General features: G+C 41.7%; 1 protein-coding gene across 5 annotated transcripts in view; it reads left to right on the top strand.

The window, feature by feature from the left end:
* Zfx (zinc finger protein X-linked) overlaps window positions 1-23,184 on the top strand; it is a 48,895-nt gene that overhangs the window by 725 nt on the left and 24,986 nt on the right. For 3 of the 5 annotated variants that reach the window (XM_042670158.1, XM_042670155.1, XM_042670159.1), the window contains exon 2: window positions 22,279-22,367. In XM_042670158.1, coding sequence (XP_042526092.1) covers window positions 22,307-22,367 — 61 coding nt within the window. In that variant the 5' untranslated portion in view covers window positions 22,279-22,306. Of the gene's footprint in view, window positions 1-2,118; window positions 2,205-3,202; window positions 3,224-22,278; window positions 22,368-23,184 lie in introns of those variants that run through there. The other 2 variants (XM_042670156.1, XM_042670157.1) reach the window with 2 other exon arrangements.

Raw genomic sequence — 23,184 nt, 5'->3', positions numbered from 1 at the left:
AGCCCGGCTGCCTCGAGCGGCGGCGAAGGCGCGCTCTGTAAGCAGGCGGGGGTTGGGATTGGGTTGCCCGGCGGTCCGGGAGGCGGCTGAGGGGTCTCGGGTGGGCGCCGCGGCCGACCCGGGGCACCGCGCGGGGGCGAGGCCTGGCGAGGAGGCGAAGGCTGCAGGCGTGAGGTGAAGGCCGCAGGCCGGCCGGGCCGATTTTCGCTATGTAAATATCGGCGAGGGGGGGCGGGAGGGACGGGGGACAAAATGGCGGCACCTCGGCGCCTGCTGCAGGGAACGACTGAGGGGGTTGCCGGGAGGGGGAGCCGCCATCTTGAAGGCGGTGTCTGGAGAGAAAATTCCGCTACAGCCCGTGAGGGGGGGTGGGAGAGCGGGCGACGGCGGTGCCGTCGCCGCCGGTGACGGGCACCGGAGCCTTGGCGCAGTGGCGTGTGCGCGCTGAGGGGCGTGCTCGCTCCCTACGGCAGCCATTGCCCTCGCTGCCATTATGAGCGCTCGGGTTCCAGGCGCAAGGCGGCAGCGCCACCTTCCTGCCCTGCCTCCCACAGCCCCGTGACTAGCTGCTGTTTCCGCTGTCTTGCAGCGGAGCTGCCTCAGGCGACCATCGCCGCCTCTCGGGCGCGGGAGCGATCTCTCCCAGCTAAGCTCCGGGCTTCAGGCCTTTCCTTCACGTCTCCGGTAGCCAGCCGAGAGGGGTCGGGCGGGTGGCAACCGGGGGGGACGCAGGACACATTTGACTTTTGTTTAAGTCATACATGGCGGTGAGGGTGACCTCCTTGCGGTGGCTCTCCACCAATCATTGCCTTCTATGTGGAAAGAGAAAAACTGATGGGAAAGTTCTCACCGCTCGGGTGACCAATAAGGGGGGGAAAGGCACAGCACGGAAGCGGAAGAATAAAGCGTTTCAAGGAGTCTTTTGTGTTCATTTCTGTGGAAACTTTGTTTACAGACGTTACTGTTTACTCTTTGGAAGGCATAAGAAAGGGGCAGAAAGTTGTTATTTTTTTTTTATCGGAGGAAAGAAAATGTGATAGAGTCGTTACATTACACGTACCGATTTATCAAGTGACGTCGCAAAGTGCAGTTGCGTCCCTCAAAAGTTCTTCAGATTGCCCACGGCGCAACTTTCCCAGGCTTAGGGATGCCTGGTACTAGGTGCTAAGAGATTAAGAAGGTTGGTGGTGGTGGTGGTGGTGGTGGTTTCGTCGTTCTGAGGTAGAGCAGAACCGGTGAAAGGAGCATTCAAGTATTTCAGGAAAGGTATATCCGAGTCAGATTTCATTAACGACCAGGTTTCTGCTTGGAGCGTTGGTAAAGGGTGGAAGTTGTGAAGGTAGGAGGTTGTTAGGTAGTGGTGGGGGTGGCCAAAGGGCATTTCAAGGGTGAAGCTTCAGGAAACAGCAATATTGACAGGTAGGCCCAAGTGTTTGGTACACAGGTAGGGGAGGGGTGGCGAAGGTATCCTCTGGGTGGGTGGAAGGCTGCGGATTGATTATTATGATACTTGGACCTAGGACATTTCAGCTTCAAGAAAGAATAAAAGTATAAAATGGATCACTTTCCCACTATTAAGAACAATTAGGTGTACGTTCAAAACTTAAGTCGGTTTTTGTTATTTTTTTTTTCAATGAGCTGCTTTTTTTTCCTATGCCAATTTTTCACCTCATAATAAACATTTGCTCAGTTATTCTTTCTGTGGTAAACAAAAAAGCATTGCTAACATTTCATTTACCCTGGCTGAAAAAGGATAAAGCTTATGCAGACCAAAAAAAACCAAAACAACAACCCAAAAAACAAATTCAAAAAAGAAACTGAAAAAAGAACCTGTAAGTGTTCCCATAATAGGTTTTTTTTTTAAAGAAGTTTTGAAAAGAAGGCTGGAAAAGTGATTATTGAAAGGATAGTGGCCTTCAGCTGTCCTTTCTAATTTGTGTCCTCTTTGCTAAAAAGTAAACCCTTGTTGTGTTGGAGAAGCCTTCATACTCTTGTTTGGATTAATATTTGACTAATCTAGATGCACACGTGGGGAATGCTTCCTAGAATTTTATGATACAAACCTGAGGGTTAAGTAGGTAGTCGATTTGGGTTTTTCCATCTTTTATGCCACAACAGACCAGAGTAGTGATGCTGTGCAAAGGAGCAGAGGGGCTTGGCAGAGGGACCTTGAGAGTTTATCATGAAGGCCATGCTTCAGAAAAGTCTGAGCAAGACATCACATGTCCCAGGGCTGGCTAGAAGCAAGATGTAAGGTGGGCTGCGCTAGTGTTAAGGGGAAACAGAAAAGCAGTTTCTTCTATATTTTATCAGCTGAATAAGACATAGAAAGCTATTTTTAAAAAACCTTAAAAAAACTGTAAAGAACTCATTCTTTGGGATACCATCTGGGAATTCCCCAGTCTTTGGAGAATATACTCTCACTAACTTATCTTTCTTTCCTTTTGTTTCTAAAGAAATTTATTCTGTTTGCCCCTTCTTATTTTTTTAAAATAGAACTTGTGGGTGTATGTCTGTGTCTGTGTCTGTGTGTCTCATTCTCATTCTCAGTCTCAGTCATGTGGCTTGGATTCAGGGCCTGGGTGGGTGCTGTCCCTGAGCTAGCACTCTACCACTTTAAGCCACAACTCCACTTCCAACTTTTAGGTGGTTAAGTTGGAGATAAGGGTTTCACAGACTTTTTAGCCTGGGCTGCTGACTTCAAATGGGGATCCACAGATCTTGGCCTCCTAAGTAGCTAGGATTACAGGTGTGAACCACCACCTGTTCTGTTTTGCGTGTGTGTGTGTGTGTGTGTGTGTGTGTGTGTGTGTGTAAATTCGACCCATTGTATGGTTAGGAAAACAGTGAAGTGAATAGTTTGGTTTCCATCAGAAATGGTTGAATGCAGAAAAGAAATTATCTGGGCGGGCAGAGACCTTGATAATCTAGAACACTGACTGGTGGAACACCTTGTTAGCCAACTGTCTTGGGTTAATATTTGTATTAAGTTTGTGCATTATTTTCCAGATAGGTGCCAGTGCTCTTTTCCAAAAAATATTCTAAAGGGTGCTCAAAAACCTTCCCCCCACATGACTGTTCGTGTTTGTGCCCACTGGCAATTTAGGTTTTTTAATGTATTTTATTTTATTTTATTTTATTTTGAGACAGGGTCTAACTTTGTAGCCCAGGTTGGACTGGAACTCTGGATACTTTGGCCTCAGCCTCAGTGCCAACATTATAGGTATGTACTTCACACCTGGCTAGGATTACCTACATTTCTACTTAATGGAGAAGTTGCTAAATGGCCACATGATGTAAACAGTTGAATTTTCCTCCCTCCATAGGATGCTTGCTCTTGCTCTCTATCTGTCTAAAGCTATCTTTTTCCTTTGGCCGGATAGTTGCCTTTCCTTCAGCCAAGCTGTGCCCGTGGTACCCTGCCTGCCTCCTTTGGGACTGAGCTGTCAATAGTGCTGTCTCTTATATCATTAACCTCAAACATGCTGGCACCTTTCCATCTCCTAATAAATATTCTTTGATTTGCTTTTCTCACAAAACCCTCACATACTGTCTTTCCTTTCACCAGTACTTTCTTTTCTCTTCGATGCACTTATTCCTATATTCAATATTTCCCAAATTGGGAAACTTACACAACGTGTGTCGTGCAAGTATAAACTCTCTGTTCCTTCTCTGGTGAGGTTTTCCTCAAGGTCAATTCTTTTTTTTTTTTTTTTCTCTAGAATCTTCTCTACTTCCTTTGATATCGTTAAAAATGCCTACTCTTCTAGTTTCTCATCCAGCATTTTCATTTACCCACTGAGGGTTTACCCATGGGTCTACAGTCTTAACATGGTCAAATTTGTCTAGCACATAGTAGATGCCCAATGCTATTTCTAGAAAAAAAGATTTTAAGCCCAGAGTTCATAAAATGACTACTTTTTTTTATCTGTATTTTTTTGTCTTTTATTTTTTGATACTGGGGATTGAACCTAGGATGTTGTACTTGCTAGGCAAGCGCTTTGCCCCTGAGCTACATCCCAGCCCTGGGTTTTTAAATTTTTTTCTGTTAATGACACTATCCTTTTTCCAGGCTCATTCATTCTCTACCCCTTAGAGAAATGCTTATTAATCTTCGTTGTTGTTGTTTTTTGGTCATGGGGTTTGAACTCAGGGCCTGGTCGCTGTCCCTGAGCTCTTTTGCTTAAAGCTAGCATTCAACCACTTTGAGCCACAGCTCTACTTCCAGTTTTATAGTGCTTAATTGTAGATAATAATCTCATGGGGACTTTTCAGCCCAGGCTGCCTCCAAACCATGATCCTCAGATCTCAGCTTCCTGAGTAGCAAGGAATACAATTGTGAGCTACCAGTGCCTGGCTAATCTTTAATCTGTTAGATTTTTAACTGTATGTTTGTGCTTTTGTCTCTCCTAAACTGAATGTAGAGAGGTTCTCATTTGTGTTTGTCCTTAAATAGTACATGACATATGATCATTATCTCCAAAAACAATTATCTCAATTATTGGGTGAAGTAAATTTGTTGTAGTTGAATGGTTTACAACTATCCAAAATCAATTAATCTAGTCAGTGTGTGCTTTGGCCAAGGGGTATTCATATTAAGCCACACTTTTCTTTAGGACGGCAGGTCAAACTCAGGCACTGAGTAACCTCTCTCCCCACCCTTTATCTGATTGGAAAATGGCCAACTAGTTCTTATTCCTGCCAAATTGCTTTTCTAAACAACATTTTATAAAATCCAGGTGTCTTAGGACTATTTTGCTCAAAGGGAAGTACCCTTTAAAGAAAAGGTGGCCATAGGGTATATAGCCATTAAGTTTTTTTTTTTTCAGGCAGAAAAGAGTTTATGGGGGGGGGGGAAGCAAACTGCTAGCCTGCATGAGATGGAGGCATGCAGAGAGAGAAGGGAAGGAGAGGAAGCCATTAGGTTTTAAAAAAATATTTAGCCAGTTGCCAGTGTCTCATGCCTAGAATCCTAGCAATTTAGAAGGCTGAGACTTGAGGATTACAGTTCGAAGTTAACCTGGGCAGGAAAGTCTGTCTGTGAAACTCTTATCTCCACTTAATCCCTACAAAACTGGAGGTGGTAGAGCACTATTAGGGGCAGTGCCCAGCCTCTGAGGTGAAGCACCAAGAATGACCAAGAGTGCTTGCCTAGCATGAATGAAGCCTGGGTTCAGTTCCTCACTACCACATAAACAGACAAAGCTGGAAGTGGCACTGTGGCTCAAGTGGTAGAGTGCTAGCCTTGAGCAAAAGAAGCTCAGGGACAGTGCCCAGACTCTGAGTTCAAGCCCCAGGACTGGCAAAAAAAAAAAGTTTAAAATTTAAAATTATATTTCAGAATTACTTTTTAATGTTTTTTATTGTAAAAATGCTATACAGAGGGGTTACAGTTACACGAGTAAGGTAATGACTACATTTCCTATGGAGCATTGTTACCCCCTCCTTGGTTTTTCCCCCACCGTCCCTTCCCTCCCCACCTCCACAACTCCTCCCTCCTCCCGAGTTATGAAGTTCGTTTTCAACATAGTGTCTTTTACATCTCATTGTTACAATGAGTTAACCTGTATCCGTATTTCAGCATTTTCTTATTTCCCTTCCTCTCCCCAAATTAGAAAAATGTTTATACAAGATGTAGTGCACCAAAATCAAATACAGTGAAAACAGGGGTTATACCAGGGTTATACCATGGGGGAAGAACGTACAAAAGAAACAAAAAAAATCACATAGTACATTTTAAATAGGTTAAATACAATAGCAAGAAAGAAAAAACCCACTTGTGTCCCTATCTTGGGGATATTTCACTTAACCTGAGGTCATATGTACAAAAGTAAATGTCACTTAGATTTTAAAATTAGTATTTTATTATTTATTTATTTATATTTTGGGTCCGGTCGTGGGGCCTGAACTCTGGGCCTGGGCACTGTCCCTCAGCTCTTCAGCTCAAGGCTAGCGCTCTACCACTTCAGTCACAGCGCCACTCCCGGGTTTTTTCTTTTTTGCTTATGTGGTGCTGAGGAATCGAACCCAGGGCCTCAGGCATGCAAGGCAAGCGCTCTACCACTGAGCCAACTTCCCAGCCCTAAAATTAATATTTGATGATGTGTTTGCTTCATTTTCTTTTTGTTTAATGAAGTAAAATCTTACAGATATAGTTAGTACATGCCCCCTTCCCCAGTGCCATTCCTATCTTTCCAGAAGTAGCCACTATCCTAAAACACACACACACACACACACACACATACACACAATACACCAACAATATCAAGTATTTATTGCAAGAGCAGAAGCATATTCTGCATTATTTTATATATTAGTTTCAGTAAACAATGTTTTTGAGATGTAGGTGCGTCTAGTGCATGTGTTTTCAAAGTGTGCGCTAGAGATTCCTGGGAATCCATCTTGAGCATTCTTTTTTTTTGGGGGGGGGGGTCCAGTCATGGGGCCTGAACTCTGGGCCTGGGCGCTGTCCCTCAGCTCTTCAGCTCAAGGCTATTGCTCTACCACTTGAGCCACAGCGCCACTTCCGGCTTTTTCTTTTTGCTTATGTGGTGCTGAGGAATCGAACCCAGGGCCTCAGGCATGCAAGGCAAGCGCTCTACCACTGAGCCACCTTCCCAGCCCCCATCTTGAGCATTCTTGTAGGAGACACTTGAGGTGAAAACATATTGTGTGTGTGTGCACACACGCGTGTGTGCGTGCCTGTGTGTGTGTGTGTGTGTAATGGTCCTGGGGCTTGAACTCAGAACCTGGATAATTGGAGATAAGACTCTTGGACTTTCCTATTCTTGCTCACCTTGAACTGTGATCCTCAGATCTTAGTCACCTGAGTAGCTAGGATTATAGATGTGAGCCACTGGAGCCTTTTTTTTTTTAGACAAGGTTTCTTTTTGTACCCTAGTAATCAAACTTGAGGTCTTCCTGCCTTAGTCTCTCTAGTGCTGCTGCTACACCCAAGTTTCAGTTCAAAATTGTAATTTGACAAATGTTTACAGATATGAATCAGACAGAAAACTCTTTGTGGTTCTTAAAAGCTTAAAGGGATTGGGAGACCCAGAAATTTAAAAACTATTGATTTTTTTTATTTTTTTGCTGTGTTGGGATTGAACCCAGGGCCTTACACATTATAGACAAGCAATCCTACCAATATTAGTTGTATTTTAATGTATAAATGTATGGTAGTTTATTCCTATAGAGAGACCATTAGAATGTTTATAGTTCCTAACAATTTCAAACAGTACTGCTGTGAACATCCATTAACAGGGTTCCTCTCCTTGGGGGATTACAGTAGAATAGGATTGCTATATTGAAGATGTCTGTGCATTGTCAGTTTTTCTGGAAATGGCCAAAATGCCAAATTGTATTCTACTTGACACTCCCACCAGCTGTGTATGAGCCTGTTTTCCATATCCCTGCCAAAAGATTAGATTTTGCAAATTTCCCATCTGTTGGGTATAAATGTAGTCTCTTTGCTGTTTTCTTTTGCATTTCCTAGATTACTGTTGAGGCTGACCTTTTTCCCTACATATTTATTAGCCATTTGAGTTTTCTGTTAATTGCTTATGCATATCCTTAATCCACTATTTTTCTGTTGGATTATTGCTTTTTTTGGTTTATGGATATTTTCATATTCTAGATACTAACTTTTGTGGTTTTTATATTGACTGAAAACATCTTTCTAGTCTGTGGCTTTTCTTTTAACTTTGTTTATGGAACATTTTGTGTTAGGAGTTCTTAGTGTGATGGTAGCCAGTTTTCTCAGCTTTTTTTTCCATCTCTGGCCGTGTTATCCCATGTCTTCAAGAAATTCTTCACTTATTCCAAGGTAATAATAATAATGATTGTTTTAAGAATTTTTAGTTCATTAATTCATCTGGAGGTTTTTAACTCTGTTGTATGGTATAGAGATCTAATTTTATCTTTTTTACATGAATTCATCAAATAGGTAAGTTTTCTCAATTCCTGAGGTATATTTATTTTCAGTTCTACTTTTATTGATTTGGTTCTTTCTACCTATACCACTCTAATTTAGTAATAATAACGTAATACTTAAGTATCAATAGGTGTTCTTTTTCTTTAGAATTATTTTAGCTATTTTTCTCCCTTTGCTTTGTACTCCCTTAGGGTTGTGTTTGCAATTTCTGTGAGCATTGTCTGGATTTTTACTGCGTTTATATCAAATTTATAGAATAAATAGATTCATATATATCCTAAGTGGTGGAGCAAGGATTTGAATCTGACCATGTGCTAATGTTTTTCATAAAGTTCTTATACAACTTTTGTTAGGAATTTTGCTAGATTATAATTTTTTAACATTGGCAGTATTTATTATCCTTTTTAATAGCCACACCTTTGATCAGCAATTTTATTTCTAAAAGTTTATCATTGAAGCTTAAAATCTATGTGCAAAGATACTTATTTCAGCATTGCAATAGTAAATGATGTGGAATAACAGACGGCTTTCAGTGGGGAACTAGTTAAATGATACTAAATCTAGCCAGTGAAATTACATATATTGAAGATGGAGAAATAGAAACTTCTTTCTTGTAACTCTGTGAATGAGAAGAGTCAGAATAACAAAGGAGAGACTCTAGTCCCAAGAGAAAGAGGAAGAGCTTTGGGAATGGAGAGGTGATGACCCCAAACAACAACAACATCAACAACAACAAACCAAGGAGAAACAAGTGTCAGAGAGAAAACAGAGAAAAGTAGGAAACTGCTCATATTCCAGTCTTGGCTCCCTCCCTGGGGGAGCGGGGAAGGATAATGCAGTTGTCATTTTTGTTGTCATGGTGAATAGGATTTTCTTTCTGGGGAGAAGAGAAATTTGGTGTTCTCATTTTCATTTAACTTCTGCTTTGCATTTCAGAGTTTTTAGCATGTATAGGAGTAGAATTTTCCTAAAGTTTTTACCACATCTATTGGTGTGATTGAGTACCCTAATATATTCTCATTCTTATTCTCTCTGTGTGTCTGTCTGTCTGTCTGGGGTTTGAACTCAGCACGTGTGAAAACAAGGCAAGGCAGTATCACTGGGCTACCTCTCCAGCCCTTTTTTTTTAAAGTATAATTTTACTAAGGTATTATACAGAGGGGTTGCCATTTTACAATCCAGGTAATATGTCGATTTCTCTTTTGGACAATGTCATCCCTTCCTTTGCTTTCTCCCAGTTTCCTATTCCTGCCCACAAGTTGCATAGTTCGTTTTCCACATTGAATATCGTGATTACAGTTTTTCACCCTCCCTCCCTCCCTCCCTTTCTGCATTTCCCCCTTAGCACCTCATAAAAAGCAGAACAAACAGGAACACACACACACACACACACACACACACACACACACACACACACACACACACACACACACACGTTACTTTTTTGGAGGCGGGGGTTCGGTCATAGGCCTCAAACTAGGCCTAGGCCTGGGAGCTATCCCAGCTTTTCATCTCAAGTCTAGTGCTCTACCACCTTGAGCCATAGTGCCACTTGTGGTTTTCTGGTGTTTAATTGGAGATAAGAGTCTCATGGACTTTCCTGCCCAGGCTGGCTTTGAACCGTGATCCTATGATCTCAGCCTCCTGAGTAGCTAGGATTACAGGCATGATCCACTAGTGCCCAGCTCCAGCCATTACTTTTAAGAGAGGGTTTTTCTGGAGAGCTGAGGCTGACCTCAAATTCAGGATCTTCTGCTCCCAAATTCTTGGATTTTCATTGCATGTTTTGATTTTATATTTTACTGTCTTAGGTTTTTCCTGGATGTTTGCATCCTTTTTCACATAGGCTTTATTATTTTTTCATAGCAAGGTTATGTTTTATGAGTTGTATTTTTTTTTTTTTTTTGATGCCAGTCCTGGAGCTCGAACTCGGGGCCTAGGCACTGTCCCTGAAACTCAAGGTTAGTGCTCTATCACTTGAGCCACAGCTCTATTTCTGGCTTGTTTGATGGTTGATTGGAGATAAGAGTCTCAGACTTTTCCTGCCCAGGCAGGCTGGCTTTGCATCTCATCCTTAGATCTCAGCTTCTGAGTAGCTAGGATTATAGGCGGCCCTCCCTCCTTCCCTCCCTCCCTCCCTCCCACTTTTCTTCCCTCCCTCCCACCTTCCCTCCCTCCCTCCCTCCCTCCCTCCCTTCCTTCCTTTTTTTCTTTCTCTCTCTTTCTCTCTCATCTGCTTCACTCGTGGGTCTTTTTTTTTTTTAACGTCAGGGTATCACTATATTGTCTACATTGGATTCAAGCTCCAGGGCTCAAGGGATCCTCCTGCCTCAGCCTCTTGAGTAGGCGATACTACAGATGTGCACCATTGTGCTTAAACTAGCCTCGTAACATGAATCAGGGAATATTCTCTCTTTCATAAGACAGGTCTGTTTTTTTTTTGGGGGGGGTCTGGTCGTGGGGCCTGAACTCTGGGCCTGGGCGCTGTCCCTCAGCTCTTCAGCTCAAGGCAAGCTCTCTACCACTTGAGCCACAGTGCCACTTCCAGCTTTTTTCTTTTTGCTTATGTGGTGCTGAGGAATCGAACCCAGGGCCTCAGGCATGCAAGGCAAGCACTGTACCACTGAGCCACCTTCCCAGCCCCGCAGGTCTGTTTTTTGAAAGGTAGAATTCATCTGTGAAATTGTCTGCACTTGATTTCTTTTTTGTGAAACTTTTGGTTTTGAGTTACTTGTAGATTTTTTTCCCCCATGAAATGTCTTTGGCTTATGAATTATTTATAAAAAAAAACTTCCTAGGAATATAAATTTTAAAATATATTGGTATAAATTTTGGACTTCCTTTTTTTTTTTTTTTTGACTTAATAACTCCAATCTAGTTTCATTAATTTAACTTTTTTTTAAAGTTCCGAGACCAGGACTTGAACTTGGTATCTCATGCTTTCTTTCATTGGCTAGCACTCTACCAACTGAGCCATGCCCCCAACACCTAATTTCCCTTTTTCTAATCAGTTTGCCTATAACTTGGGTGTATTTATTTGACTTTTCAAATAACTTTTTATTGATCTTTTTTCTTTCTTTCTTTTTTTTTTTTTTTGGTTGGTCATGGGGCTTGAACTCTGGGCCTGGGCGCTGTCCCTCAGCTCTTCAGCTCAAGGCTATCACTCTACCACTTGAGCCACAACTCCACTTCCGACTTTTTCTGCTTATGTGGTGCTGAGGAATCAAACCCAGGACCTCATGCATGCAAGGCAAGCGCTCTACCACTGAGCCACCTTCCCAACCCCAGATTTCTTTGCGCATGCATATATATATATATATATATATATATATATATATATATATATATACACACACACACACACATTCCTTTTTGGTCGGTCATGGGGCTTGAACTCTGGGCCTGGGCGCTGTCCCTCAGCTCTTCAGCTCAAGGCTAGCACTCTACTACTTGAGCCACAGTGACACTTCTGGTTTTCTGGTGGTTTATTGGAGATTAGAGTCTCACAGACTTTACTGCCTGGGCTTTGAACTGTGATTCTCACATCTCCTGAGTAGCTAGGTTTACAGGTGTGAGCCACTGGCACCTGTCATATTCTCTCCTTTATAAGACAGGTCTGTTTATCCTTTCCTCTCCCCTCCTCTCCCCTTCTCTCCTCCCTTCCCTTTCCTTTCTCCTAATCCAGTACTTGAATTCAGGGTCAAGGCGATGTCCCTTGGCCTTTTTGCTCAAGGCTAACACTTAACCACGTGAGTCACAGCTCCACTCTGACTTGTTGGTGGATAATTGGAAATAAAGGTCTCATGGACTTTTCTGCCCTAGAACTCATCCTCTTGAGTAGTTAGGATTATAGGCATATGGGACTGGCACCTGGTTCTATAATTTTCTTTTTTTCTTCTTTTGCCGGTCCTGGAGCTTGAACTCAGGGCCTGGGCACTGTCCTTGAGCCTCTCTGTGCTTAAGGGTAGTGCTTTTACCACTTGAGCCACAGCACCATTTCCAGCTTTTTCCGTTTATGTGGTACTGAGGAATGGAAACCAGGGCTTTGTGCATGCTAGGTAAGCATTCTACTGCTGAGCCACATTCCCAGCCCTATAATTTCCTTAATACCCATTGAATTTAGAACTTTATTTTCAAATGTGTGATCTTTTTCCTTGGTATTATCTCTGTGACATTTCTTTCTTTTTTTTTTTTAAATTTTATTTTATTGTAAAGATGCTGTACAGAGGGGTTACAGTTACATGAGTAAGGCAATGACTACATTTCTTGTCAAGTATTGTTACCCCTTCTCTTGCTGTTCCCCCACTACTCTTTTCCTCCCTACGTCCTTCACTCCTCCCCCCCCCCCACCCCCCAGAGTTCTAAAGTTCATTTCCAATATACTGTATTGTGGGTATGACATTTATTTCTAATGTATTGCATTATGTTGGGGAACATTGATGCAAAAATCAATTGTATTTATACTAACAACAAACAATTTAAAACTAAATTAAAAACTAGTGTAATTTATAATTATGTCAAAGAACATCCAACAAAACATACAATGACATTTAGTACAAGCATTATGGACTCCTTTACACTATTGACTGCTAATCCATGAACATTGTCTCTCCATCAATTTCGATTTTTTTAAGAATTGATAGTCACTAGTATAAAGAAGCCCATTCTCCCTAATTTGGCATATAGAGATTCCTTATAATCCCAATCAAAATACCAACAGGGATTTTCAAGTCTGCCTCTGCCATATTTAGCCTTGTGCATTTCCATCTAAATTTTAGAACTAGGCCACCAAGAGAAAAGAGTGGTGGGAAGGGAAAAGAAGAGGAAGGAGGGAAAAAGAGAAAGAAAGGAGTAGAAGGATAGGAGGGTTGAAGGAAATGGATGCAAAAGATCAATGTTGAAGGTGTGGCTCAGTATGTAGAGCGCTAGCTAATGAGCAAAAGTGGCAGATACCGAGGTTGAGTCCTGGTCTTGGATCTAAAAAAAGAAAAAAAGATCAATATAAAAACACTTAGCTGATTCTATGTCTACCAGTTGAAAAGCCTATGTTCTAATTTTGCAAGTATTTAGCATGTACATAGACCATTATTAGTATTAGTACTGCAGAGTTCCACAGACCCAAAATAATGTATCTAGGGAAAGCCATAATAGGAATCACGTGTTCACGTAGATGAGCTAATAGAATAGGGACTGGATAAGAGAAGCTTTAGTAGTAATGATTGACAAGACATTAATGTTAAGGTTCATGAGATGAACATTAAAATATTTTAAAAACTACAAAGCTGCAATATATGACATTTACAACTAATTGCTAGAAAACTAAGGGAAGATTTATTAGATTGACTAAAGGAACATGACAGTGACCATGTACTAATCTAACAAAACATGAAAATCCAAAATTCTACTTCATTATTAGATTTCGTAACACACAGGGAAACATTACTCACTGAGAAGAGATTTGAAAGAAAAAGCACTAGGTTAACAAGTTTAGGAATGATGAGTTCAGAGATGAATTAAATGTCCAATTTTGGAAAAGGTGTCACAGGCTCATGAAAAAGGAAAAGCTTAATAGTGTGTGTGTGTGTGTGTGTGTGCGCGCGCGTGTGTGCGTGTGTGCGTGTGCACTGGTCCTGGGGCTTGAACTCAGCCTGGGTGCTGTCTCTGAGCTTTTCCTCAGGGCTAGTGTACTACTACTTGAGCCACAGTGCCACTTCCAGCTTTTTCTGTGTATAAGGCACTTGAGGAATCAAACCCAGGGCTTCATGCATGCTTGGCAAGCACTCTACCACTAAGCCACATTCCCAGCCCCACGTTATCACTTTATTAATGTCAAAATACTGTCTTCCTTCATGTCAAATGTGTGCTATGCTCCTCTTCCAATATACTCACAACTAAAGGCAGCAAATACTTCATTAAAGGATGCATTCCAATAGGACTTCTGTTCAAAAGTCTCAGCAGAAGCCAGCCTGGACAGATCCTCAGGTCTCAGTTCTGAGTGGGATTACAAGCATGAGCACATGCACAGCTTTGTAGTAGCTCTTAATCTGAGCAGAATAGGAGCTTTGGAAATAAAAGACTTAGATTTGTCATTTTAGGGCCAAATTCTAATTAAACTGCAAGTTTGGATTTTTTTTTTGGACAGTCCTCGGGCTTGAACTCAGGGCCTGGGCACTGTCCCTGAGCATCTTTTTTGCTTAAGGGTAGTACTTTACTACTTGAACCACAGCACCACTTCTGGTTTTTTTTTGTTTATGTGGTACTGAGGAATCAAACCCAGGGCTTCATGCATGCTAGGGCAAGCACTCTACCACTAGGCCGCATTCCCAGCCCACAAGTGTGGATTCTTACAAGAAAACCCCAAACCTTGAAATTGTCAATTGGCTCAGAATGGTTTTATTTAAAAAACTAAACTGTGACAAAAACTTGGCATTGAAAATTTGAAGCATACAAAAGTAGGACAGCAAGGAAGGACAAAGCTCTGATAAAAACAGCAGGCCTTAACTCTTCTATTTCTTGACACTGTGGGAATGTGATTTGAGTTACAGCTGTTAGATTAATATTGTTAATTATATATACTTTCCTGGGTTATTTGATCTGGTAAGCTTTTATAGAGCTGTAACCTACTATGTAATTGTTTTTAGTTTCTGACTCTTGATTGTGTGTGTGTGTGTGTGTGTGTATGTGTGTGTGTGTGTTACTATGCTGCTTTATTTGGCACATAAAAATTCATGACTCTAAATTCACATATACTAGAGAATGCATACAATTACTCTTCCTCCTAAAATCACATAGAGTTGGAAATAAACAATTCTAGCAAAAATAAAACTTTTGAGGTATGTATTCATCATTAGAATATGGTGAAATTTTGGTTGAGTAATTTTGAATCAATGTCTAATAAAACAGTGTTAGAGAATCTGTGTTCCAATACAGAAAGTAGCAAGATATATAGTCACTATTTCATGTCTGTAATCCTAGCTACTCAGAGGCTGAAACATGGAAAATTGAGGTTCAGAGCCAACCTGGGCAGAAAAAAGTCCATGAGACTTCATCTCTAATTAACCTGCAAAATGCCTTGCCAGAGAGGTTAGCCCAGTTCAGGCCCCCCTCCAGGACACACACACACACACACACACACACACACACACACACACACACACACACACACACACACACACACACACACACACACACACACACACACACACACACACACACACACACACACACACACACACACACACACACACACACACACACACCCGACTTGGGACAAAACTCTTTGTTTAAAACTCTTTGTTTAAGACCCAGAGGAATAAAAAGACCCCATGTCTTTTGTTTGAGGGCCCATAGACACACACACACACACACACACACACACACACACACCCCCGACTTGGGACAAAACTCTTTGTTTAAGACCCAGAGGAATAAAAAGACCCCATGTCTTTTGTTTGAGGGCCCATAGATTTCTGTATGAGAGCAGTGAGCTGTTAGAGTAGTAGCTGTGGAAGAGGAAGCGATAAGTGATAATATTTAATTTAAGGGCTAACATGGCAAGAGAAGCGAAAAAGGACTCCAGTTTTGAAAATGAGGTATCTGGAGAAATGATTGACCACCATGGGAAAAACTGAGAAAAATAGGATGATATTAATTAGGTTTAAGTGTAAATTTTCAGTTTGAAATTCAGTTTGAATTTCCTCCTAAGAAAAATTCTATTTAAATAGATTTGCTTTTGTTAGCCTTTCCTGCAGTTTAAGTACTTCCATCTAAAATTTGGTTCTCTAAGCGTGACTTAGGGAGAGAAATTTAGCCATAAAATTAAATGACATTACGATTGTGGGAGAACATAAACAGAAAAGTGATCTTTGTATACATATTAACTACAAATATATAATAGTCCTGTTAATTTGTTCAAGAAGTTGATCACGGGGGTGTCCAGGCATAAAGAAATATAAAACAAGCAGATGATTCAGTATTTTAATTTTAAGATAGATAAAATGCCACTGCTGTATCGGTCAATTTCATAGAGTATTTTTGTTTATTATTATTATTATTACTATTATTATTTTGTGCCTGTACTGGAGCTTGAACTCAGAGCCTACATGCTGTCCCATAGCTTTTCCTGCTCAAGGCTGGCACTTTTCCACTTGAGCCACATCTCCATTTCGAGCTCTTTTGGTGGTTTATTGAAGATAAGAGTCTTATGGACTTGCCTGCCCAGGCTGGCTTTGAACCCCCACCCTAAATTCTCAACCTCATGAGCTATCAGTGCCTCTATTTTAGAGTGGAAGGACGTTGTGGGGAGTTTTCTGAGTTTCACCCATTCCATTATTTCCTTTACAATTTAGTTTTTCACCCACTGTCAATTCTTTCAGAATTGTTCTTTTTAGGGTCATGACTTGTAACCAGGAAGGGGGTGCTTTGCTCAGTTTGAGATGATTGTAACATGGCCAGGAGGCACTCAGAGGGCATTTGATAAAAGTGCTCTTGTTGTCAACCCAACCTCTTCCAGTCCTACTTTGTCAGTGGTGGTCGAGAGAGCTCTCCTGAGAAGTTTCCATTCTGACAATACAGTTTCATTTTGATATCAGCCTGAACTGGCAGTTCTAACCCCAAAGGGGTTACAAAGTTTCGTATTCTGCTGGGAAGTACAAAGTTTTTGGGTTTTTTTGTACTAGTCCTGGGGCTTGAACTCAGGACCTAGGCACTGTCCTTGAGCAAAAGCTCAAGGCTAGCTTTGTCACTTGAGTCATAGCTCACACTACCCTGATTGAGGTTTTTAAAAAAAACAAATTTTTAATATTTTATTGTTACTGTAAGAGTGATGTACAATGGGGTTACACCTACATAAGTTAGGTAATAAGTACATTTCTTTTTGGACAGTGTCACCCCTTATTTGTTTTTCTAATGATCAAACAGAAACTGAAAATAGCTGGTTGCCTGTGGCTCATGACAATAATACTAGCTACTCAGGGTGGCTGAGAGCTGAAGATTGTAGTTTGAAGCCAGCCTGGGCAGGAAAGTCTGTGAGAGTTGTATCTCCAATTAGCCAGCAAAAAGCCAGAAATGGAGCTGTGGCTTAGCCTAGAGCACAAAAGCTAAAAAAACAAACAGTGCTCAGGTCCTGAGTTCAAGTCCCTGGACTGGCACCAAAAAAAAGTGGGGAAAATAACCAGTCAAAACTCTTAGAGGGCCATTATTTTTCACCCGTCTTTGTAGTGCAGAATTTATTAGATATATAGGATGTTAAAAGCATGGTAATACCAGCAAATAATTCTGCCCTAGCACGTTGGGTTGATATTGTGGATCCCCCTGAATATTGGGGCACCGTGGAAGTATTTGGAGCAGGGGCATTGCTACAATCAAAGCTAGTTGGGAGGATCAATGTGAAGATTGCAGGAATCCTTTGTGCTTGGCACCAGCCCTCGGTTGTGTAGAGTTCCTGGTCATTTGTTGTGGGAGTGGCAGAAAGGAGCAAGGCCACTGGAAGCTATTTTCATGCCTCAAGGATCAGGAAGTATGATGCTGAGAGGGAGTATATAAGAGGAGATAATAAGAACTCAGGCAGATTCCAGAGAATCAACGGACAGTACAGGCAGCGGACAGGACCCAGCACCCTTGACTGAATGTAAGTGGGGAAGGAGGAAAAGACCAGTGTGATGGTAGGAGAAAACTGAGTTTTATCCAGATGAAAACACTCAGCAGACTGTCAAGGGGAAGGCGTTAGGTCCTATCTTGAGAGTGGATTTTGGACTCTTTTGCAAATGGTACTTGAAAGGGCCGCCAGGAAAGGATGAGGCATATGGAGGGGAAATTGAGTAGCCATCAGTTCCTGAGGTTAGGAAGAGAAGTATGATTTCACTGAAAAATAGAAGAAGCAAACTTCAGAATCAAGGGAATTGATTATCTATCTGGTGCTAATAGAAAATTCCAGGAGGCTGAAAGCTAAGAAAGGTTGAGAAATTTTAGAGTTGATGAAATTGGGTTTATGTAGGGAAATTGGAGGTGCCGCACACACTCGTGGGGGGGGGGGGCGGTGTGGTTTAAGTACATTAACAGATCTCCTTTATGGTCTTCTTAATTGTTTTAATTTCATGTACTATTTTATTATGCTTAGACAATTAACCTAACATTTATCATTTTAAATTTTATTGCATTTTTGAAGGGGAGGGGATAATTTTATTACCAGAGGTGATTTTGGAAGGGAGAGGGCACGCTAGCTTATTCAGAAGAGCATGTGCATTTTGTATTTTTAATGCTGGAACTTTTTTTGTCTTATTAACCTAGCCTTTATTTGCTTTAATTTGTGGCAGTTTGAATGAATCATGCCTGTTGCTTGAAAATGAACGGAAGACCTTAGTGCTTACGTGTTGAAAATCTATGTATTTATGGCACAGATACTCAGTTTGTTATCAGTGTCTAAGGATTCTATGTATGTAGCTTAGTATATAAAAATAAATGTAAGACATAACCATAATGTCTGGCAAGCAGGCACAGTGAGAGAAGAAGGCTGTGTGCTGGTTACTCATGCTTAAATAATCCTAGCTGCTCAGGAGGCCAAGATCCGAGGGTCTTGGTTCGAAGCCAGTCTGGGCCGACAAATCTGAGAGACTCTTACCCTTAATTAACAAGCAACCAGTGGAGCTGTAGCCCAAGTGGTAGAGCACTAGCTTTGAGTGAAAAAGCTCAACTGAAGTCTTGTGATCAAGCCCCAGTACAACCAGCACAGAGGGAGGGGGAGGGAGGAGGAGAAGGGAGAGTGTGGGAGAGAAAGCAGGAAGGGGGGGAGGGGAATGGCAGAGAGAGATTATCTGTGGACACTGAAAAGTAGAGGAAGTTCTTTGCAGTTTTTTGTCAAGGAAGGAGATTTTTGTCACGGGAGAGGACACTGGATAAGAAAGGTATTTCAGATTGAAGAAGCCCTGAGCCAAGGCACAGAGTTGCATTGATAATCTTTTTCTTTTCGTTTACTTCTCCCCCCCCCCCCCCCCCCCCCCAACGCCAGTGTCGAGCTTAACTCAGAATCTGGGCACTGTTTTTGAGCACTGTTTTTGAGCTCCCATTTCTGGCTTTTGATGGTTCATTAGAGACCAGAGTTTCTCATAGACTTTTCTGCCTGGGTTGGCTTTGAACTGCAATCCTCAGATCTCAGTCTCCTGGGTAGCTAGGATTATAGATATGAGCCACTGGTGCTCAGCTGTGTGTGTGTGTGTGTGTCTGTGTGTGTGTCTGTGTGTGTGTGTGTGTGTGTGTGTGTCTGTGTGTGTGTGTGTCTGTGTGTCTGTGTGTTGAGATAGGGTTTTACTTTGTAGACCAGACTAGCTTCAGATTGCTATTCTACTGTCTTTATTTCCTAAATACTAGAATTAAAGGTATATACTACTGCACCCAGTTGGGGCAGTCTTAAAGGAGTGCAGGGCATTCTTGGTTGGTTAAAGTATGCGCACATACACATTTGTGATGTGCAGTGGTGCTGGGACGTACTTGAAGCAGAGTTAGAGGAGGCAGTGATAATGTGGATTGTTTGGAGCCAGATTAGTGCAGGGAGACATTAGGGAGTCTTTAATAGTTCCAATAGAGAAATGATGATATGTAGCTGATGACTTGTATTTCTGTTATTTGAAATTTTAACAAGGAGCATTCAGTACGATGTCATTATCAAAAACAAGTTAAATGCTTATAGGTATGTTAAGGTGGATTACAACATGAGAAAGTAGAGATAAGGGAACTAATGAGAGGTTTATACAGTGCTTACAACATGAACAAATATAATCCCTGATGTCTGAACTTTCTTCTTCTTCTTTTTTTTTTTTTTTTTTTTTTTGTTGGGCCTGGGTGCTGTCCCTCAGCTCTTCAGCTCAAGGCGAGCGCTCTACCATTTGAGCTACAGCACCACTTCTGGTTTTCTGGTGGTTTATTGGAGATAGGAGTCTCACGGTCTTTCCTGCCCGGGCTGGCTTTGAACCGCGATCCTCAGATCTCAGCCTCCTGAGTAGCTAGGATTACAGGCGTGAGCCACCAGCGCCCAGCTCTTCTTTTTTTTTTTTTGCCAGTCCTGGGGCTTGAACTTAGGACCTGGGTGCTATCTCTGAGCTTCTTTTTCTCTGCCACTTGAGCCACAGCGCCACTTCTGGCGATTTCTGTTTATGTGGTACTGAGGAATCGAACCCAGGGCTTCATGCATGCTACGCAAGCACTCTACCACTAAGCCACATTCACAGCACTTAAGATTCTTTTTGTCATAGGTTTTTGGCTAAAGTAAAAAATTAAGTAGAAAATTAAGATCACTGAGATGTCTTGCAAAATCTGGGTATGCTAGGCATGATGATACATGCCTATAATCACAGCACTCAGTGGGTGAAGGCAGGAAGCTGTAAGTTCAAGGCCGACCTAGGCTACACAGTGATACTCCTCCCCCCCCCCCCCCAAAAAAAAATCCTAAAGCAAGAATATAGCCAGGCCATAGAAAGGTGTGGAATCAGGAGCTCAAAAGCTGTTGATAGGCCCTCTTCAGTTCCTATGCACCAGATAATGTACTGAGGGAAGTTGAGAGGGAAACAAACAAAGATAGACAAAGAGGAAGGAGACACTAATTCTTGCTCACGGTTTCAGATTCTCAAGGGATTAGACTGTGATTTTATTTTGTTAAAAAATGAACTTCTTTACCATTTTATTACTGGCTTTTTTGCTGGTATAAGGGCTTGCACTCAACCTTGTGTTCTTACCCAGCTTTTTTACTCATGGCATGCCTCCACACTCTGGGTTTTTGCTTGTTTTGGAGATAAGGGTCTTGAGGATTTGTTCCTCAACAATGGCTCTGAAGCTTGATTCTTAGATCTCATCCTTCTGAGTAGCTAGGATTATAGCTGTAAGCTACTAGTTATTTTTACTGTTTTACAACTAGCACCAGTCACCTCTATCCAGAACAGTATAAATGCACCTGGGGGATTTAAGTTGGGGTGGGTAAGTTCTGGTCCTGGGGCTTGAACTTAGGGCCTGGGCACTGCCCTTGAGCTTTAGCACTCAAGGCTAGCAGTCAACTACTTGAGCCACAGTTCCACTTTCATCTTTTTGGTGCTTAATTGCTCGAGATATGAGTCTCACTGACTTTCCTGCCTAGGATGGCTTTAAACTACAATCCTCAAATCTCAGCCTCCTGAGTAGCTAGGATTATAGGTGTGGACTACTAGCACCTGGCTTGTATTATGCTTATGTTTTTGATGGATGTTCACCTGTCATAATTGAAATTTCCCAGAAGTGAACATTTCAAGCCATGCACATTGGCTCACAACCTGTGATTCTAACTAAGAAAATGGAGATTGGGAAGATGGTAGTTCCAGGCCACCTCTGGCAAAAAGTAAACAAGTCTTCATCTCAACTAAAAAAAGTCTGGGCATCCTGGAACATTACTGTTATATTAAATATGCAGGATGTATAAGTAAGAAAATTGTGGTCTAGGCTTTTAGCCTGGCATGCACAGGAGATCCTATTAGAAAAATAGTGAAAATAGAAAGAACTTGGGGTTGGGACTAGGAAGGTGGCTCAGTGGTAGAGCACTTGCCTTGCATGCATGAGGCCCTGGGTTCGATTCCTCAACACCACATAAGTAAAAAGAAAAAAGCCGGAAGTGGTGCTGTGGCTCAAGTGGTAGAGCGCTAGCCTTGAGCTGAAGAGCTGAGGGACAGCGCCCAGGCCCAAAGTTCAGGCTCCATGACCGTACCCCCCCAAAAAAAACAACCAAAAAAAGAGCTTGGCATGGTTTTAGTGATATAGTGCTTGCCTAACAAGCCCAAGGCTATGGGTTCAAACCCTATTACTGCCCAAAGAAATTGTGACTTTTTTTTCTTTGGTCAGTTGGGGAGCTTGAACTCTGGGCCTAGGTGCTGTCGCTGAGCACTTCAGCTAAAAGCAAGTGCTCTATCACTTGAGCCATAGCTCAACTTAGGGTTTTCTGGTGGTTAATTGGAGTTAAGAGTCTCACGGAATTTCCCGCCTGTGCTGGCTTTGAACTGTGATCCTCGGATCTCAGCCTCCTGAGTAGCTAGGATTACAGGTATGAGCCACTGCATTTTTTTTTTTGGTTGTGGGGCTTGAACTCTGGGCCTGAGCGCTGTCCCTCAGCTCTTTAGCTCAAACTTGAGCTACAGCGCCACTTCCGGTTTTCTAGTGGTTTATTGGAGATAAGAGTTTCATGGACTTTCCTGCCCAGGCTGGCTTTGAACCGCGATCCTCAGATCTCAGCCTCCTGAGTAGCTAGGATTACAGGCGTGAGCCACCGGCGCCCGGCTAGCCACTGCATTTTTTATATTAAAGTAATTAATGCTCTGCCTTTCCCCTTGATTTAGGAGGTGTGACTGATGAAAGTTAAAGGCCATGGATGAAGATGGACTTGAATTACAACCCCAAGAACCAAATTCATTTTTTGATGTAACAGGTATAACTACTTCGATTGTTTCCATTTTTGCCCACCAAATTTGCAGTTTATGTGGACAGATTGCCAGAATCTACAAACATGAAATCGAGTATCTTATTAGTCTTCTGAAGTTTGATTTCTTAAAAAAGAGTTTGTTTTTTTCATAACCAACTCTCATTATCATGGTAGCTTGAGCTTGAGCATCTCTAACCTGAAAATGCATAGTGCTCCAAAATTGAAAATATTTTGAGTGCTGACATGATACCATGAGTAGAAAGAGAATTTAACACCTGACCTTACGTAATAGGTCAAAACACAGGTACATGGGGGTCAGGAGGGAAAAAACTGTTCAAAAAGAAATATACTCATTACCTGACTTATGTAACTGTAACCCCTCTATACATTGCCTTTGCAATAAAAATTAATTAAAAAAAAACCCATAGGTACACAAGAATAGTGTAGAAAATTACCTTCAGGCTATGAGTACATACAAAAACCTAAATAAGTTTTGTGTTTAGACTTGTATGCCATCTGTAGGATAGCTTATTTATATGTAAATATTCTAAAGTTTGAAAACATCCAAAATACTTCTTCTGTTCCTAAGTATTTTGGATAAGAGATACGCAACCTATAACAATAGCTATATCAAAATCTTAGTGATAGCAGGTACCAGTGGCTCAGACCTGTAATGTTAGCTACTGGAAGGCTTGACATCTGGAGGATCACAGTTTGAGGCCAACTCATGCAGAAAATTTCTCTGGACTCCATTCTCCAAAATAACCCACAAAACTAGTGACTAAGAGCCTAAACTCCCTAGTATTGTCTTAACTTATTTTAT

The sequence above is a fragment of the Dipodomys spectabilis genome, unplaced genomic scaffold (assembly GCF_019054845.1).
Source record: "Dipodomys spectabilis isolate Male_0828 unplaced genomic scaffold, ASM1905484v1 ptg000526l, whole genome shotgun sequence".
Lineage (NCBI taxonomy): Eukaryota > Metazoa > Chordata > Mammalia > Rodentia > Heteromyidae > Dipodomys > Dipodomys spectabilis.
The sequence above is the reverse complement of the archived record's forward strand: the minus strand, read 5'-3'. Positions and strand labels throughout refer to the sequence as shown.